Here is a 21,113-nt window from a genome sequence, read left to right on the forward strand (position 1 = left end):
ACCACCTCACAACAACTGAATTGTGTATTACTGCGCCACGGTACTAGGCTGGTCAGCTAGCTAACAGGCGACAAGATAGAAAACAGCCTAAACAACTCCATCATTAATATCACCAGCTTGAATTAAAGTACTTACAGTATGATTAACTGTAAAATGGCAGTATAAAAATCTAAAAATGTCACTTGAATGACTGACACGCTTCAAATGTCCATGTTTCAGTCAGAAATCACATGAAACCCAGGATGAATCCCAAACGGCTCCGTACTCACTAAATAGTGTGCTAGCTATGAAAGTTTAGAAATTCTAGCCTTTACAGCCAAACAGTGCATCATTTATCGAGTGTGGATGTGGCTCAGTCCCAAATGACTATTTCTTAGCTATATTTTGCACCATGGGGTGCAGGAGCCAGTATTGAAATCCCTAAGTAGTGCACTCTGTAGGGAGCAGGGAGCCATTTGAGATTTAGCCCCAGCGTGAGGAGGGGGCGCTGCTGGATTGGTGCTAAATAAGACTCGTAGTCGTAATTTGGTGACCAAAAAGTACTTATAAAGCAGCAGTTTTTGCATTAAAGTGTGGTGTGTTATCATATGTTCATTGTTATATGACAAAAAGTTTAAAAATTCATGAAATGACTGCAATATACAGCAATGGGCGACCAAACCTTCTTCTCCTCATTCAGTGGTCCGTGGTTGCTTGGCAAAGATACCATACTCTAAAGGAACTACGTTGAAGGAATACTTGTTTATGTTGATTATTATCAACAATTACTTCAAAAATTGTGTATATTATCATATTTTATGTTGGCCACCATTTTATAAAAGCAATAAGCCAAGGGAGTTCATAAAGACCCAATGCACAGTGCATTGAAAAACGTTGCAAATAATCATAAATGTGACGCAAGTTCAGAAAACACTTTCATCAACATGGCTACACTTAAACTACATTTTACAAACACACTGCTGATCCAGAAAACACATGCAACTTCAGAAACGCTGCAAAGCCAGTCTTGAAACAGAAGCAGAAAGTGGTCCGAGGTCCGCTTTGTGTGTTAAGAACACTCTCCCTCCTTCCCTTCTGTCTTCTGGCCTGAATAAAGCACACATTAAACCCAAAACTTCTCCATTATTCCAAGAGTGAATATTCTATGGCTGGACATTTGTGGAGATTTGAATGGTCTTCGAATAATATATGTGCTCTACACTGATCAAAAACAGTCCATTATAAAGATTTCAACAGCCAAGATGCAAGAAACATTACAGTTCCGGCTGGTTGCATACAGTATATTGATATGCAGTCATGTAGCTAGTATTCATATTCACAGCTTGCTGCATGCTGGAGATGAAGGCATGGTGAAAGTAAGTGTCATAATTATGGAGTTGGAACAAAAAATTGGCATGTTTTAATGTTGTGACAGGTTCTGCTAACGCAGATGAGGTGAGGCAAGGGGGCCCATGCATGAAATTTGCATGGGGCTTCAGTCAGTCATGTGGATTTTGAACAAAATGGTAAAGAACCTAATCTCTGCTGTTACATTCAAAGCTGTGCATCCAGCTCTAAAGATATAGCAGGACAGGGAATCATTTTTCATTCACTTTATGAAAAGAATAGCAACTTACATTTTTCCCTCTTACATCAGTCTCCGCCCACAAACATACCCTAAATAAACCAGCAATGTGCAGCAATGCCTTTTTTGATGGACATCACCAGAAACATACCTCTGAGCTTTGCAGCAAGGGGCGCTATAGAGACAAACAATCTTGACCAAGCTGTCTTGTACTGCCAGCACACTTTCGTCTGGTCAGCTGTAATCGTAGACCAGCAGTTCGATGAGCTCCTTGAGGAACTTGTGTTAATGTGTTCAGGATACATCATTGCCTCTTCGTTCCTGTAGAACAAGGAAAGCAGCACACATTCCTCAGCTGCTGACATGTTTAGTTTTATGCTTATTGCAGAGCTGGTTTAAGGGAAGCCTGGCCACTTCCTATTTCTCTCGTTAAATCAAAAACATGCAAAATGCTAGATGGTGCCCTCAAGCGAGTCATCAATGGGTGAATGGAGCCAGATTAAGCTTGCTCTTGACTTTTCTTTAGTTTTGGGAAGTAGAAAGATGTATTTCATTAAGAAATGCAAGAAAGCTTACCTGTATCTTTCTGATTTTATACAGCAAACAGATTTTGGGCAGTAGGATGCTAGCATTACTGCTATTAAGTGCTGAAAGGTTAGCAAGCAGAGCATCTCATTGGCTGAATGAAGCAGTTTTTGCTTGCTGATGTCTTGACACGACATGAAGCACTGTTAGAAAGTCTTATAACTGGATTTCAAAAGCATTTAGTAATATAACAGGAATGTTTAGCATGATTCAGCATTTACAATCTATGATTTTGAAAAAAGCTCCATAGCATCCCATTCATTTTGGACTTGCTTGGGAGCGCCCTCTAGTGTCTGGCAAACCCAGGAAACATTGAGTGGCAATGCTCCTCTCTACACGTTCTCTTTTTATTGTAAGAATAATAGTAGATTCCATTTACAGATGTTTTGATTTGTTCTTTATCGCCTCCTTGAGTACTGAGTGTAAGAAAGCATGTTGACTTGGCTCCGCAGGACTGTGTGTTTGCAATGCGTTGGCAAGACGTTGTCAATGGCGTTATTGAGTATGTTTTTGGTCTAGCAGTAGGTGAAAATTATGCTCAGTTGTACTCTGTATTCTAAGGTACCCATGCGTCAACCAATAGTAGACAACGTGAGGTGGGGTTACAGTCATAAGGGTCAAAGTTGAACTAACTAGAAGCGAAACTGAGCATTGTTGTCAAATCACATTTAGTCAGTGGCAACCAGTGACTACAAAGAGCGTGGCCTTCTGTTCATGCCATAAGTGAAAACTCTACTGCTCATTTCTGGTAGCACCCCAGTGGGATTTTAAAAGCATCTAAACCACGATTTGGCAGTTCTAGATTGAACACAGACATTTTATATGTTTTATTTTAAGCTAGTAACAGACATTACCCTATATTTTATCTAACAGTCAGTAAGGAGCCCTGTGAAGAGTTGCTGCTGCTGCTTTTTGACAATGTGTTGGTTAGACTACTGCTGGTACTCTGGTCAGTCACATATGTAGGACTTCCAGAAGGCCAAAAGTGACATTTTTCCTGTTGAAATTGGTCCCATCCATTGGAAATCAGTATGTGATTGATTCCACTATGTTTCTTTATTATGTTGGGAGTTAATCTAACATGTAAGACTTTCTGTCCATCTCCTGAAGGCCTAACCAATGGGAGATCCCGCATGGCTGTGTTGACCTTGATACCACAGAGAAAAAAATGGACTGGGCATTTTTTCATTGGCCGATTCCAAAATGTAACCCTTGAAATAAGAGCATTACTATCAAATTGCAGTTTAAATACCACTGAACTGCTATTGCAGACATGTAATTTTAGTTCCTATAAATGAGAGGAGGCCTAGATGGCCCTGCGGATTCCCCTCTGCATCCAGAGCTGTACAGTCCAGCTTTAAAGATACAATATGATAGCTACTGGTCTGGTTAAAACTCTCATGTGGTATTTTCTTTTATTATTTATTTTTAAAACAAACAAACAAAAAAAACAACATTTTCAAGCTTAAAGTATTTTTATACCTGCTGATCTTGTGGTCTCTAGAGATACTCAGAATTGTGTGAGCTGATAAACATAATTGACAACATGTAGAACCTTAAGGTGGATGGGCTACAACAGCAGAAGACCATATCGGGTTGCACTTCTGTCAGCCAATAACCGAAAGCTGTGGGCACAGGCTCACCAAAATTGGACAAGTGAAGACTAGAAAAACATAGCCTGATTTGATGAATCTCGATTTCTGCTGAAGCACACAGATGGTAGGGTCAGAATTTGATGCCAACGGCATAAATCTATAGACCCTAACATGTCTTGTGTTAACAGTTCGGGCTGGTGGAGGTGATGTAATGGTGTGGGGAATGTTTTCTTGGCACATTTTTGCCCCAATCAATCATCACTTGAATGCTAAATAAATATTATTGCTGCCAGAATTTACCTTATCTTCTAAAGGCGTCTTCCAGCATGATAATGCATCATCTTACAAAGCAAAAGTCGTCTCAAACTGGTTTCATGAACACGATGAGTTCAGTGTTCTCCTAATCTCTGGATCTGAATCTGACAGAACACCTTTGGGATGTGGTAGAACAGGAGATATGCAACATGAAAGTGCACCAGTGTGTGATTGTGTGATGCAATCATGCCAACATGTATCAGAATCTCAAAGGAATTTTTCTAACATCTTGTGGAATAAATGCCATGAAGAATGAAGGCGGTTTTGAGAGCAAAGGGAGGCCCTACCCAGTATTAGTATAGCATTCCTAATAAAGTGCTCGGTCAATGAATGTATTGGGTTAAATAGATCATAACATAATCCTTGTAAATACACTATATTGCCAAAAGCATTCGCTTGTCTGCCTCCACATGCTTATGAACTTGAGTGACATCTCATTCTTAATCCATAGGGTATAATATGATGTCGGCCCGCCCTTTGCAGCTATAACAGCTTCAACTCTTCTGGGAAGGCTTTCCACAGGGGTTAGGAGTGTGTTTATTGGAATTTTTGACCATTCTTCCAGAAGTGCATTTGTGAGGTCACACACTGATGTTGGACGAGAAGGCCTGGCTCGCAGTCTCCGCGCTAATTCATCCCAAAGGTGTTCTATCGGGTTGAGGTCAGGACTCTGTGCAGGCCAGTCAAGTTCTTCCACACCAAACTTGCTCATCCATGTCTTTATGGACCTTGCTTTGTGCACTGGTGCGCAGTCATGTTGGAACAGGAAGGGGCCATCCCCAAACTGTTCCCACAAAGTTGGGAGCATGAAATTGTCCAAAATGTCTTGGTATGCTGAAGCATTAAGAGTTCCTTTTACTGGAACTAAGGGGCCGAGTCCAACTCCTGAAAAACAACCCCACACCATAATCCCCCCCACCAGACTTTACACTTGGCACAATGCAGTCAGACAAGTACCGTTCTCCTGGCAACCACCAAACTCAGACTCGTCCATCGGATTGCCAGACGGAGTCCAGTGATGGCACTTTACACCACTGCATTCCACGCTTTGCATTGCGCTTGGTGGTGTAAGGCTTGGATGCAGCTGCTCGGCCATGGAAACCCATTCCATGAAGCTCTCTACGCTGTTCTTGAGCTAATCTCAAGGCCACATGAAGTTTGGAGGTTTGTAGAGATTGACTCTGCAGAAAATTGGCGACCTCTGCGCACTATGCGCCTCAGCATCCGCTGACCCCGCTCTGTCATTTTACGTGGCCGACCACTTTGTGGCTGAGTTGCTATCGTTCCCATTCGCTTCCACTTTGTTATAATACCACTGACAGTTGACTGTGGAATATTTAGTAGTGAGGAAATTTCACGAGTGGACTTGTTGTACAGGTGGCATCCTATCATGGTACCATGCTGGAATTCACTGAGCTCCTGAAAGCGACCCATTCTTTCACAATTGTTTGTAGAAGCAGTCTGCATGCCTAGGTGCTTGGTTTTATACACCTGTGGCCATGGAAGTGATTGGAACACCTGAATTCAATTATTTGGATGGGTGAGTGAATACTTTTGGCAATATAGTGTACCTAACATCTGAATACTTAATATTTTTTTTATTCTTCCTGTACTGTGAGACTGCAGTTGGAACTCATTTGGTAGAATGTTCCGTATATGCTTGGTGTTTCAGTTCAGTCACACTGCAGGTAAAACCCGGGGAAAGTGGTAGACTCGAGCGAATGGGGCTGGGGAATGAGGCGTACCAGTGACAAAACACACGCAGTGAGCCGCAATCACCAAGGCTAGTAGTGTGGCAGTGAATCAGCACACCGGAGAGCTAATGTGCTGATTTAATGGAGGGCTCGGTAAGGGAAGGTCACTGCGCGATGGTATTAGCGAGGAGAAAGCCATGGGATCCAGTTGCCAATCATCCGAGCCTGACAGCCGAGCTTGTTAGTCACACAAAAGGACGAAAGAAGACGTTCTGATTTGCTGAAAGCTTTGATGTGACTGCTGGTGCGCATCTGAAATCTTTCCTTGTCTCTAACTTGTCTGGCTTTTGTCCTTCTGTTTTGGTCTCTCTTCTCTCTCTCTCTCTCTCTCTCTCTCTCTCTCTCTCTCTCTCTCTCTATCTCTCTCTCTCTCTCTCAGGCACCTGGCTCTTCTCTGTCTCTGAGTTGGCCGTGCCGGGGGCGGAGGTGGGCCGGATCTCGGCAACAGATGCTGACCTGGGAGAGAATGCCAAGCTGGAATATACCATTCTGGAGGGGGAGTCGGGGGACACCTTCAACATTACCGGAGTGAACCAAGAGGCTATCATCATCCTCAACAAGGTGGGAAGCTACAGTCTCATTGAAATGTGTGCAGTCACTTGTCGTTGCCAAACTGTACACCAAAAGGGTGACACCATGTATATAAGATACATATTTAATTTTTCTCATTATGACAATGTTGTAAGAATATAATGAGATAATTTCTATGAGTAAATTATTTTATTTCATATGCATTATTTCTAGAAACAAGTAAAATTATCAGCCAGTAGAATAAGACACTTTACTAATAAAAAATATATTGTAAAACAAGTATAAATGTTTAGCAATAGCTTAAATAGTTTTATAGTCTTATAATATTCCTACAACAACCTTAAGCATTAATATCAAACACATTTACAATGGGTTCTTTGGAAGGATATCAATTTTTGCAGTGTTGTGTATTTGGACACAACAAGAAGATATGAAATGATAAATATAAAAATGCTGTAATCTATTTACAGTCCATTTTTGTCAAGTTTCACTATAGGTCCATAACTATCCAGACACCTCACTCATGCAACTTGTACAGTATAATCTCCATAGAAAAGCGCCAATAGAATGGCAAGCTTTGAAACAGCAGTATGAGCCTTAGCTCACCATGCTTAATGCCAAGCATTGTCTAGAGGAGTATAAAGTGCCCCCGCTCCTAGTATTGGGCTGTGAAGCAGTGGATCTTCCTTCTCTGGAGTGACGGAGCTCCTTCCAATATCTTTGAGATGAGTTACAGTGAACCAGAACTAATAATCCAACATCAGTACCTGACCTCACTAATGCTCTTGCAGATAAATACAATCCGATCCTCACAGCAATGCTCAACATCTAGTGTAAAGCCTACCCAGACGAGAGGAGGCTGCTACTGCAGCACTCTTTTAATTAATACCTTTGATTCAAGAAGAAACATTGGATAAGCAGGTGTCTACATACTTATGGATGTGTAGGGTTAATTTTGGAGACTATGATTTGTGGACCACTGCACTGTCAGTGGTGTTTCACCATTAAAAATTCTGTTTAGCCTGTGCTTAGGTATAATGTGGGTCTGGGAATCTGGTCCAAGGTGTATCTGTCTCGAGCACAATTTGAATTCACGATATTCTAGATATAGATAGGCTCACTGGGCCAGACGTGATATGCATGTCTGAAGAGAACTTGTTAAACTTTTGGTACTGAATTGTGACGAAATTGTGACAGATGATCTACTTAATAAGCGACAAAAATACCATAAAACAGAAAAGAAAAAAATGAAAATAAAGGTATGTTTTGTTTTTCATGTTTTGCCTTTGTCATTAGGAACACCAAAAAGGGCATCCATTATCATGCAATTGTCAGTAGCACACAAATTAGCCATTTGTGATAAAAGCCACTGATTGTTTTCAGCCATGCTAACTTACGTTCCATCCATGTGCCAACGACAGGCATATTGTCAGACAGTCTTGACGAGTGCACCTTCAGCACCTACTTTGAGCTCCACCTTTGCTCCCACCATAAAAAGTCATCATTCCCACCCACATTCAAGTTCTTGCCACAAGATCACATCTGGCCCAGCTAGGCCAGGTGTGCAGTTATCCAATATGCTAGGCATTTTTTACATCTAGATGTGCTTAATTGTGTCTTTGCCAAAGAAAACCTTGTTTGAAGGCCAAGACAGGAACCATACTATGCTAGCTAACACCACACATGTGTTATTAGCCTACAGATCAGTGGCTAGAACCATCGAGAATCCTGAGAGAACAGTGATGAAAGAATATCGCTCTTGTCGGGACAAAACCTCATATCTCCATTTTTGTCATTTTTCAGTTTTTGACATAATTTGAAAATGCCTGTTGGCCTTTACATTATGTGTAAATTTCATGATGAATGAACCAAAAGAAACAGCCCGAAATGACTTGGGAAAAATGTCTGGTTCCATTGACTTACATTAAAAGTAAAGTAGGTTTTTTCCTTCTCCTGTAAAGTTATCATTTTGGAGATACGAGATTTATATGGAGATACAGGGAGTCTGGTCTGATCAGACTGGGGGATATAATGCCGTCCTATAGAATATTACATAACATGACAAATCCTTTACAAATGCTAACATTCTGCTGGAATTCCCCTTTAACCTGAGAGATTTTGCTTCTTTTACCCACCCCTTACTTTTACCTTCATGAGGTGTTGGATTGGTTTAGAAATTTCACACTCAGTTTGTTCCCACCTTGGCAAGTCGACATTCCCACCCACATTTAGCCCAGAAATTCTCGTTGTTGTCCCCAGACATTCTCATTGCGAGATCACGTCTAGTCCCGTGAGATCATGCACAGTTGAGATCATCTACAGCTCAGTTCATTATCTAAAAATTCTTCTACTAATTACTTGAAACATAATGTCATATTAGCATCATATTAGAGATTCTGATGTCTTCTAAGTGAGATATTGTGTTAATGTGAAAATGAGGCATTTGAATCATGTCACTTTTTTTCAGTGGAAACAGAGTGAGTGATTGAGTTAGCGAGGGTAGGCAACAAGAAGCGCAGGGGTCAGAAGGGACATCACGCAGCAGGTTATGGGAGGGTGTAGGAGGGCCAGGTTACGCGCTTGCTCTGCCAGGTGTCGTGAGCTAGCGGGCTGCTTGTGGAAAAAAAGGGTTGATGAAGAAGTCAGTGTGGGAACGAGTGCTGTACTCACTGTGAGTCAGACCAGTTGAATCAGCTCTTTCTCAATCTGCGAGAAAAATCTGTGCATGTTTGCATGTGTGTCAGAGCTGCACAGTACATTGCTAATGAATACTTATAGAAGTATTGGCCTTTGCAGCACTGATATCTAGAGCTGTCGCTATGGACTGCATTACAAATCAAGGGTTCTACGTAAGGCTGTACGATATTGACGTACAAGGCAATGTTCGAATTTGTTGTCTGCCATGCTAACTTACGTTACATCCATGTGCCAACAACAGGCTTATTTGTCAGACGGTGTTGACGAGATATCGGATATTACGATGATGATATGAAAAGCGATAAATTGTTAATAAAATAGTGTGCCTCTGACTCAATGTGTGTAAGCAATCTAACCTAATAAAATTTAGGATAAAATTGTAATATTTCACTAATAAAGCCGTAATATTTTGAGAATAAAATTATTTTTTTAGAATAAAAATTTTTTTAGAATAAATTTTTTTAGAATAAAATCTGAATATTTTGAGAATAAAACCGTAATATTTCAAGAATAGTCTTTTTTTTAAATAAAATCATAATATTTCAAGAATAAAGCTGTAATATTTTGAGAATAATGTTTTTTTTTAGAATAAAATCGTAATATTTTGAGAATAAAGCCGTAATATTTTGAGAATAAAGTCATATTTTTGGAATAAAATTGTAATATTTTGAGAATAAAGTTATAATATCTTGAGAATAAAGTTGTAAAGTTACAAGTTACAAGAATAAACGATATTGGGCTAATTGTAGGGGGTTGCCATAACGTATAGGAGCCTTGGCTGCTGTACTGGCGACAGTGAGGATGCAGAGTGCACCGCAGTTCCACTCCTTCAGGATCGATCATTTCGACTATCATTCTGTCTCCTGTGAAACTGCATGCCCTCTTTAAATGGCCTGGGGATGAAGCCACTGATAGCCGTGTAGATGACTCTGCCTGCGATTCTCCTTCAACAACACAGACAGACAGTTTCCTCCGAGACCGTCTGGCTCTTTATTCTAAATAAACAGTTTCCTGCTCAGCCGTTTCAGCCGTTTCTTATACTAATAACAGGCTGGTGCTGATGTGCAGGACAGACAGGGAGACTGAGTATTTCTTTATGGGTGAGATTGGCATGAAAGTATAACTCCACCAACAACTCAACACCCCTCATTTTAACACGAAGCCTTTGGCTACAATATTGCAGCTTTTCCAGGTAATGTCCCACTTTAATGTCAGAATTCTACAACTTTATTCTCAAAATATTATGATTTTATCTCAAAATATTAAGACTTTATTCACAAAATATCATACCGTATGACTTTTTATCTCAAAATATTACAACTTTATTCTCGAAGTCGACTATTTTTAATTGTGCAGTGGCCCTAAAACGCTGTCATACAAAGGCACAATTCACTATTGTGCAAAATAAAAATAAATGCTAATAGTGACTTACATCAGAAGTACAAGCACTAACTCAGCAACTTTTTCTGTAAAGGCTTCAAAAAACAAATACATATTTATTTTTATATAGGCACACAAGATAAATAAATAAATAAGTAAAAAAAAATAAAAACATGTTTGTCGTGACAGTAGAAATCACTGCCTTGCGGGCTTAAAACAATACTGGGTGTGATAACAATCCTAAAGTCTGATGCAGTGGCTTAACTAGGATCTTATGGGCCCCAGTGCAAAAACAATTATGCCCACAACAGCCCCCCCCCCTTACAACAATAATTTTCATTTAATGAAAAATGACAATGCAATTCATATGTTTATTCTGCATTGTTATGTCTCAAGAGAGTGGAAGCTCTCAAGATGAGGCCACTCCAGCGTCTAGAATCTAATGTATTTGCTTTGCTATATAACACTGGAATAAATACAAATAAGTATAAATTCAGTAAAAATAATGTGTTGTTTGGCAGTGAAGGTATTGATTATATAGGTTAGAGGAATACTGTTAACATAATAGTAACACAGGACTGTGTCCTGACTTCGTGCTGCAGCGCCTGATTTAATATAATGGACTGATTAGATAAACTAGGTATTGGATGGTGACTGTAAATATTAGACTTCATCCTGGAGAGGTTTAGAAAACGGTTTAGCTAACACACAATCACAATGGTGCTCTTTTGCATTTATTCTAATGCTAGTGTTTCTGCTGTTAGAGTTTGCCTTGTTTTTTTTGGGTGGGGGTGGGGGGGGGTAGTTAGTGAAATGTGTAGCATAAGCCCACAGCAGAAGTGATGTTTTTGGATCTTGAGTAAAGCTGGGACGGTGGAGGTGGGGATGGCAAGAACGCTAACCCCTTAAAATCCCAGACTTATTACACACTAAGACTTATTATTCCGTAACTACAGGGACCTCAATGCAAACTGGCTGAGCTTTTCTTAGGTTATAGAAGAGTGTAATGAAACTTCGGGCCTGCTTGTCTGCAGCCGTGTCCAGTGGAAACTAGATATGACAATTCCCAATACATATGCAAAAGTTTGAACACTTCTGATCAAATTACATGTTTTGTTGATTTGAAGTGAAAAGCTTCTAAGTCAGCACATCCTGTACGGGGAACAAACTTAAATATGCACATTCTTTCTGCCCAGTTATTTGCTAAATGTAAACCTCTGGAGTCCACCTGTGCATCGACTTTGATGTTTTTTATATATGTTTCTGTATCTTTTTTCTAGTTCAGTGCAGAAATACAGTTCAAACATTTCCTGAATCTGTAGAGTCTGTTCTTCCAAAGTTATCACATCACGAGATCTTACGTAAATCACCGCCGGAGTTATGAGGCTATGAAGAGGGGCTGAGATGCATATCGTCTGCCTCTCACTGTGTGTAATTGGTGGACTCGTGTGTCTGTCTACATTTTGTGCGAAACTGACAAATGGACATTTGGGAGGTCACTAGGAACTGACCAATCATGCTGGAAACCCTTCATTCGTCATTCAGTCGACATTGGAGACACGTGAAATGGCGTGCAAAGAGTTTACAGCCACTGAAGTTGCTGCAGCAGTTTTGGAAAGTTGCAAAGAAAATAGCGGAGCATTTTTATATGAAACATTTGAGTATCATGTTATACGCAAGTGGCTTTAATATGAATTTAAGAAGTTATGCAAAAATCGAAAGATCCCAGAGAGTTAAGATACAGAAAAACAAAAATCCTTGTACAAGTAGCATTTTATGTTTTTTGTCAGTCTGTCAAATTCAGCAAATAGTTGTGCATTAACAAGTGCCTAAACTCTTTCAAACTTTTATGTTTAAATCTCAGTGAGTAAACTCTTAAAATAAGTTAGTTAACTCAAAAAACACGAATAAACGTCAATTCAAGTTTAAAAAGATACATGCATGTATCCTCCCCTAATCCCTGAGCACTACTCTTATAACCAAAGACTGTCATATGCAAATAAGCCCTCAAATCTCAATTTACTGTATGCTGAATAACGTCCATATCAGCTTCATCAGTTGAGTTCCAAATGACTTTCTATGTGTGTGTTGATAATTTAAGAGACTCACATGATTCAACAATGGAAAATAATTTTGGTCAGTAATAATTCAGGCCAAAGTCTTTAATCTTTTTGCATCAAGGTGTTTTTAATATATTCCAAATGGTATCACATTCGCAATATGTAGCAATGTAATAACAATATGGTGTCATATTCATATCACCCATTCCTGGTGTGTGTGTGAGTGAGAGAGAGTGTGGAGATGAAGTGCTGTCATCAGATCTGCAGAGGAAAAGATTGAGCCTGATTAGCAATGACATGTCGGGTTGTGTGTCACGTGTGAATCTAATGAGACGCCGCTTTCCAATAAACAGTCTGCGTCTCCGTGGTGATGAACATTTTCATAGACGTCAGTTTCTGTTGGCCTTAGCAGTCGCACGTACCAATACATGCATGTGTTCTTATACAATGTCAACACGTGACCCATATGTGTAATATATACATACATATATATATATATATATATATATATATATATATTACTATTGTATTATTATATCATTGTCCCATCAAAGCTTACAGTATTTTCTTTATTACACCCTTTTGTAAACATTGCATGATGAATGGACCAAAAGAAACAGCCTAAAACTACTTATGAAATCTTGTAATATTAGCGTACATTTTCCTTCTCCTGTAAAATTACTGGTGTTTGCATGCATGTAATAAACTGCAGAAAATCAGATTTTGTCAGCAATCCAATCAACGCATGTACATGCAATTGAGTAATCAGATAATGCAAAAACTCTGGGTCTAGGAGAGTCAGGCAGTAATCAGATTTCTGCTTTGCAACCAGCCAATAAACTAACAGAAGACACAATGTAAATGTAATGCAAAACTCAAACTTCATGTTAGACTTTCACCGGAAAAAAAAATTAGCATACGCACCATCTATAAGATGAAGAATATTTCTCTGCGTCTCGCAGCAACACTGCTTGCTCATTTCTGGTACAGCAGTCTATTTTCGCACATGCGCAGACTGAGAAATCCGAAAGAAATCAGAGTAAGAGTTTATATGCACTGAGAAATCTGATTCCTGAGCTAAAATCCAGCTCTTGTGACTTTTAGAACTAGGCCTTCAGGATATGTCTGTACTCGGTCAAAACAGGAGGTAAAACCCACAACTACGATAATGCTAACTTCTGTTAGCGGCCCTATGGAATTCTAGTAATTTGTTTGTGCTAAGCTAATGGCCATTTGCATGAATTTGAAAGTGCTGGCGGTTCTAGATTAAACAGACATTTGCAGCCTATAAAAGACATTCCATGTTTTATTTAAAGCTTGTAACACACATCTTAGCATAGGCAGAACTTTATTGATCCCGAAGGACATATCCTGAACTGAAGGCCTAGCTCTAAAAGTCACGGTCAGTGATGTTGTAACAAAACATTGTCTCCTCAAAACAGTGAGTGTGTTTACATGCACTCAATAATCTGATCATAATCAGATTTGTGCAGTTATCTGATTGTTTAAATGGTCATGTAAGCAGCATACTTCGATATAGAAATCAGATGAAGAAATCTGATGAAGAGAGCTGGATTTTGGCTCAGGAATCAGATTTCTCAGTGCATATAAACTCTTACTCTGATTTCTTTCGGATTTCTCAGTCTGCACATGTGTGAAAACAAACTGCTGGTACCAGAAATAAGCAAGCAGTGTTGCTGTGAAACGCAGCAGAACACTTTTGGAGTGACGCTAAAACCAATTTCATTCTCGACGAAATGAAAGATTTAAATATTCTTCATCTTCTAGATGGCATATGCTATTTTTTTCAGGTAAAGTGTCACATGAAGTTTGAGTTTGCATTACATTTACGTCACGTCTTCTTCTGTTAGTTTATTGGCTGGTTGCAAGCAGAAATCTGATTACTGTCTGACTCATCTAGAACCAGAGTTTTCCTTGTAGCAGTTTCACAGTGACTCTCTTGTATTGATCTGCAGCCACTGTTTTCCATTTTTAACAGACCCATTAATGAAGCTGCTGCTTGTGTTTACAGTCAGTGAAGGTCTAAATTGATATTTTTACTCTCGAAATTGGTCTCATCCATTGGAAGTCATGATTGGTTGATTCCATTGTTGGTACTTGTGACTTGCCTCAGTGATATCATAGGTGGGTGGTTCATGTTATTGGTAGTACTATTTAGTGAGTTGATGGCTAGAATGCTATTAGCATGATGAGGAAGGTCATGTGGCAAAATGCATTTGTGCTTAATCTGTGAGTTTAATAAATATTTTGGCAATTACAAATGTTTGGCAGATGAGTGTTATCCAAATGTTTTAATTTGATTCCACTGTCAGTTTGTAATTATGCAGAAAGTTAGTCTAAGGCAGTAGGACTTCTCTTCAGCCCCAGAAGTCCTAACCAATAGGAGAGCTCGCTTAGCTATATTTAACTAAATACCATTAAGAATAAAAGTGAATGGTTGGCCAGTTTTTGACTAGATGTATCAAGAATTGAATCCTTTTATTTACATTGGAACTTTAAAATGAATTTAGTTTTTACAGGAATAATACTGTAATACAGGTAATACAGTTTAAATACAAGCATAATGCTATTGAATAAAAATGAACTAAAAATTATAGACATGTATTTTTTAACTCCCAGAAATCAGTTCCCCTCTGATGGTGTATGTAACAGTATGTCCCATATATATATATATATATATATATATATATATATATATATATATATATATAGTAAAAATAAGTTAACACACGCTCTGCAGGGAGCAAACTTAAAAATATCTATTTTCAGCAAATTTAAGAGCTCAATTTCCATATTGAACATTTAAAATGTGCCATAACCTCTGCATAGGTCATATTTTATGTATTCAGTAAATAAACTGTAGTTGTGCATTAAAATGTAGAGGAATGTGCTCTTTATAGAGGATGTGTTCACTTACCTTCACTTAGAAAATCAACAAACCATGTCATTTGCATTTGACTGTATATCATCACTGTCACACAAAAACCTCACATCTCCAAAATGGTAAATTTTCAGGAGAATGAAAACACAACTCTTACTTTTAATGAGTTCCTGCAGACACATTTTATTCCAGCTAATTTTGGAATATTTCTATTGGTCCATTCCTACTTCACGTAATGTAAATGGCAGTTGATGCTTTCAAATTTTGTGAAAAATTACAAAAATGGGGATGAGAGGTTTTTTGTGAATTTTGGAGTCCAGTTTCTTGTTTATTTGCTAAATTTAGCATGTTGGAAAAATAAAACATAACTAATTAAATGTGCCATAACCTTTGTGCAGGCCACAGTTTATTTAAAAAAAGAAAAAAGTGTCCCTAGCCTGCACCGTGTAAAAGTCAGATCAATAATTTAATTTCCTCTCAAAATGGCCACTGATTACAACTTAGTTTTCAGCATGAGGGAAAAAACAGAAAACATATTTAACAGAAAAAAAGCCTCAACAACTGCACATAATATCATTTTTATTTTTTACTGTGTCCAGACTTTGTCGTTATTACAGCTTACATTCTTTTCAGGAGACTCACTTTCAGTTTCTCAAGGAAATCTGCAGGGATATTTTTCACACTTGCAAAGTTCAGTCTTAGAAGTTGGTTGCATTTTGTGCTTCACAAAATCCAAGTAATCCCAAACACATTCAGTCATGTTGAGGTCTGGACTCAGAGTTGGTCAGTCTATTATTCTGAGAACATCAGCAGCTTCTTTGCTTGATTTGCAGATGTTCTTCTTTGTTTATCTCCTTTTCTCAGCTTCTGGACAGCTACACATTCTTTCAGAACCATAGTGCTGAGTTGTCTTCTCACAGTGGAAAGATGGACAGAAACACCTGTGGATGTTTTCAGATCTGAAGCAGCTTGAGTTTCTCCTATCTCTCAGTTTTGCTGTCCAGGTGTTGCAGGTGGTTGTTAGGAGTCTCATTTTCTCTCTATATCATTTTTTGAAATCTAATTTAGGAAATTTCAGTTTTTTTCACCTAATTTGCTTTTGACTTTTCCTACTTTCCTATTTTCTGGATTGTTATCTTGAGATAACAAGTTAGTTGTCTTGTTATCTCGAGATAAAAACTTGTTATCCTGAGATAATGAGTTAATTATCTTGTAATCACAAGATAACAAAGTTATTTTCTTGAGATAATGAGTTATTTTTCTTGTGATCTCAAGATGCCAAAGTTGTTGTTTTGAGACAAGTTAATCGTTTTGTGATCTCAAGATACGTTTTTTTTTATCTTGAGATAACAAGATAACTAACTCGTTATTTCAAATTACAACTTTGTCCTCTTCAGATAACAAGATAATTAACTTGGCCTCTCCAGACTTCTGTACTTTCCTCTTCCTTATGCAAGTTAACTTATATCTGCTCTCCCCATAAATATTTCCTGAGAAATAAATCTCATACCTAATTGCTGTTTTGACTGGAAATCAAATATCATTTTGCTGGTCTTTATACTGTATAAGTGATGTCGGGACATTTTGTCCTGGAACTAAAAAACAAAAACAGATACAAGCAAATACAAAAATTAATGTTTGCCGATTGCTTTATTCGTTTTGTTATAGTACATTTTGGAATTAGCACATGGCGCACGACCAAAGCACCAGCCTGTTTACATACGCTTTGTGTGGATTTGGATTGTGATATGAAAATGGAGAGACATGGAAAAGCTCTACTGATCATCATCCAGCTTTCTGAGAGAGAGAGAGAGAGAGAGAGAGAGAGAGAGAGAGAGAGAGAGAGAGAGTTTGTCATGGTGACAGGCCCTGCAGGTTTTGGTGAGATTGTGGTTTAACTATGGCTGCAGGTGAGCCTACCAGGGATTTTCAGGCCAGGGATGTGTTACTTTGATAAGGAGAGATGGAGAAAGAGAGAGAGAGGGGGTGGAGAGAAAGAGGAAGGAGGATATTAGAGTGGCCAGTGAGAGGGAGCGAGAGAAAGAAAGAAGGAAAGAAAGAAAGAGAGAGGAGGCAATGAAGAAAGAAGCAGAGTGTAGATGTTTGTTTGTTGGATTGTTTGTTTTAGTAGGAAGAATCCCACTGGAGCTGAAGCGTTTCGGGGGGAATCCTGTTTACAACATTCACCAAGCACTCTCGGTAGGAAAGTGCTGGGACTGTGGTGTCAAAATTGTTCTGCGTTTGATATATATTGAAGCCAATTTAATTTAAATGATGATAGATAGGAGATAGAAGTACAAGAAGTACTTTTCTAGGCATACAGACTTTGTTTTGGAAAGTGAGCACAGATTAAATAACCCTTCACTGCATGACGTTGCCATATGGCAACAATTACTTTCTTTTCATTTTTTGCTGTGATGTAGATTTTTTTTCCCTTTTTCTTTGGGAAATTAAAGACTATATGTATAAAATGGTATTTTGGTAACATTTTATACCATTAACTTGGTACTTTCCTCTGATTCCATGCCTTCCTGTTGCAGTCTGTGCTTCTTTTTTTACAAACACATCACATGATGAGGCCTAGCGTCTAAAGTTATTTCTCAAAGTGTGTGTATTTTATGCATGACAAATTTAAGAAAACATTGAAACCCAATCTGTGGAAAGTTACAGTTTCTTTTTTTCCATAAATGAAACCAGCTGAGATACTATAAACTTTATATAAAATAATAAAATATATTTGTTGCCCTAAGGCAACAGTGTGCAGTAGTGGAACTGCAATCTGCTATGCATATAATGGGGTAAAAGAACACACTGCCTATGCACACTGATGTTTTTTACATCATTTTGATGACTGTTGATCATTTTGTCAACATGATTACTTTCCTCCTTTTCCATATTCTAAAAAGCACTTATGCATACATGGATGTGGTTTTGTTTCAATCCCAGATGACAAAAGTGGCCAGTGTTCTATGGTAGGGTATTAGTTTACTCCCACCAGCCTTAGCACTCGAGAAGAGAAGACAAAGCAAGCAATTAGGACACTGAAAAGACATAATTTGATCAAAACTGCAGGCCAGTAATTGGACACAGTAAATTAATTTTGGAATGTGGTAAAAAAAAAATACCCAAGTCCAGGGCACTTATTTATCAGCCTCGACGAAGGAGTATCAGAGAAAAACACCCCCCCAAAACGAGTGTCATTGAAATGAAAATAAAAAAATAAATACATTTGTAAAGGTGCAAAAACAGTCTACTGTTTTAAGCAGACCTTGACAACAGCATTATAAATGCTCCACCGCTGCAGATCCAAAAAAAGCTCCAGGCCATATTCTAAAGTGATATGAGCCCAAAATGTAAAAACGTTTTTTCAGACAGACTTGATGAGTCATCTACCAACATAATGGGAACATTGTGTTACCTTTTAACACATCTATGTGTTTATTGGAGAGCAACTCATGTTGTTACTTTTAAACCAATCAGAGTGATGTTTTACTTTATAAAGGCAGCGTGATGTGCTTTCACAGCACTTTAAAGGCTCAAGTGTGAAGAATGCAAAACATCTAATCACTCCATGCATGCGAAACATGGTGGCGGTAGTGTCGTCTTTTAGCTAATGTAACTTGTTTGCTTGTCGTTACTGCTAATGTAGCTAAAGCTGAATGCGAAACACTCACTTTAGAAGGGTACAAATGCTCATGTTTGCCTATATACAGGGAATTGTCTCTAGATTCACCAGGTGCTTTACTATTCACAATGACAAAACATACTTCTAGGGTAACCAAGGGTCAACCAGGTCTAAGGGAAAAACACATGCATTGAATTGAGGAACAGTACATCTGAAATGGGACTGTGGAAGCATATGAGTGTCTGGGGTTTGTAGATCTAAAGGAGGCCTACGTACTGTGCAACTGAACACGCATACACTTACTAGCCACTTTATTAGAAACCTCATCCCGGGACTTCCACCCACTGGTCAGTTTATGAGGTCCATCTACACTCTATGGCCAAATGTATGTGGACACTTGACCATCACACCTATATGAGCTTGTTGTACATCCCATTTCAAAACCATGGGCACTAAAATGGAGTTGGCCCACCTTTGCAGCTGTAACAGCCTCCACTGTTCTGGGAAGGTTTTCCGCATGATTCTTGGAGTGAGTCTGTGGGAATTCGGTACTGATGTTGAATGAGAAGGCCTGGCTTGCAGTCAGTGTTCTAATTTATCCCAAAGGTATTCAGTGGGGTTGAGGTCAGGGCTCTGTGCAGGTCACTGGAGTTCATCCACATCAAATTTGTCTAACCATGTCTTTATGGACCTTGCTTTGTGCACAGGGGCACAGTCATGCTGGAACAGAAAAGGGTCTTCCCCAAACTGTTCCCACAAATGCTGAAGCAAGAATATTACCCTTCAATGGAACTAAACACTGAAAAACAGCCCCAGACCATTATCCCTCCTCCACCAAACTTTAGTGTTGGTACTATGTATCCAGTAGGTAGTGTTCTTGTGGCATTTGCCAAACCCAGATTCATCCATCAGACTGTCAGTAAAGCATGATTCATCAGACCAGAGAACACATTTCTACTGCTGAGTCCAGTGGTTGAGTGCTTTACACCTATCCAGCCGATGCTTGGCATCGCACCTCGTGATTTTAGGCTTGTGTGCAGCTGCTCAGCCATGAGGTTCCTGACACAGTTGTGCTGATGTTGCTTCCAGAGGCTGTTTGTAACTCTGTTGAGAATGATGCAACAGATGATAGGTGATCAGTGTGAACTTTCACGCTCCTAGATGCTTTCATTTCACAAGTATTAGCACTTACAGTTGACCAGGGCAGATCTAGCAAGGGCAAACCTACTTGTGGCAATGGCAGCAAAGACACTGAGCTCTTTGATACATCCCATTGTTTGTCTATGGAGACTGCAAGGCTATGTGCTTGATTTTATACACCTGTTAGCAATGAGTGTGGCTGAAACACGTCAACTCATTAAATAGGAGAACATATGTCCACATATATTTGGCCATATAGTATATGTAAAGCATGCATTGTTTAGCGTACTGCTGCAGTTGCAGTGTATTGTTTAAATTATAACAGGAGCATGAATCACAAATGCAACCTACACAAACACATACAGCCTCGTAGACAGACAGATTGACTGAATTTGGTGGGTAATAGAGAGAGATGGCGAGTGTTATAGCTCTCCGTGGAGGGAGACAGATCAATTTGGCTCCAGCTCGTCGGCCGAGCAAATAAGCAGACGGAATCACGGGTAAACAAATGAACTCCTCCCATGTGTCTCCTTGGGGCCGCATTTCATCCTCGGACACGCTGAGCACTCCGTCTATAGGCTCAATCAGAATTCAAACACGGAGTACATGGATTGCAATTCCCTCCAATATCCTTGATGGAGGGGGAAAAAAAAGAAAAAAAATGAAAAAGAAGAAAGAGCCTGCTCCATTTTTCATTCTGTCTGAGAGCATGCAGAGTCTAGCTATGACTTTCGGACTTCAGCTCCAGCTATAGGACACAGTGTTACTGTAAAAGAGAGAGAGAGAGAGAGATGGCGAGAGAGAGAGGGATGGGTGTGGAGTAAGGTGGGAGTAGCTGAAATTGAAGCTTTAAGGGGTTGAAAGGGATCCTAGTCTTTCAGAGAACCCACGCGCAACTAATGGAAAAACATGAAAGATACCACACTTAATAGAATTAAAATAAACAAAGCGTAAAATTAGCGCTG

General features: G+C 39.1%; 1 protein-coding gene across 1 annotated transcript in view; it reads left to right on the plus strand.

Moving 5' to 3' along the window:
* The window catches only part of LOC118825406 (cadherin-11), a 169,046-nt gene that overhangs the window by 101,167 nt on the left and 46,766 nt on the right, over positions 1-21,113 (plus strand). The window contains exon 5 of the mRNA XM_036595991.1: positions 6,193-6,374. Coding sequence (XP_036451884.1) covers positions 6,193-6,374 — 182 coding nt within the window. The remainder of the gene's footprint in view (positions 1-6,192; positions 6,375-21,113) is intronic.

This window comes from Colossoma macropomum, unplaced genomic scaffold (genome assembly GCF_904425465.1).
Source record: "Colossoma macropomum unplaced genomic scaffold, Colossoma_macropomum, whole genome shotgun sequence".
Classification (NCBI taxonomy): Eukaryota; Metazoa; Chordata; class Actinopteri; order Characiformes; family Serrasalmidae; genus Colossoma; species Colossoma macropomum.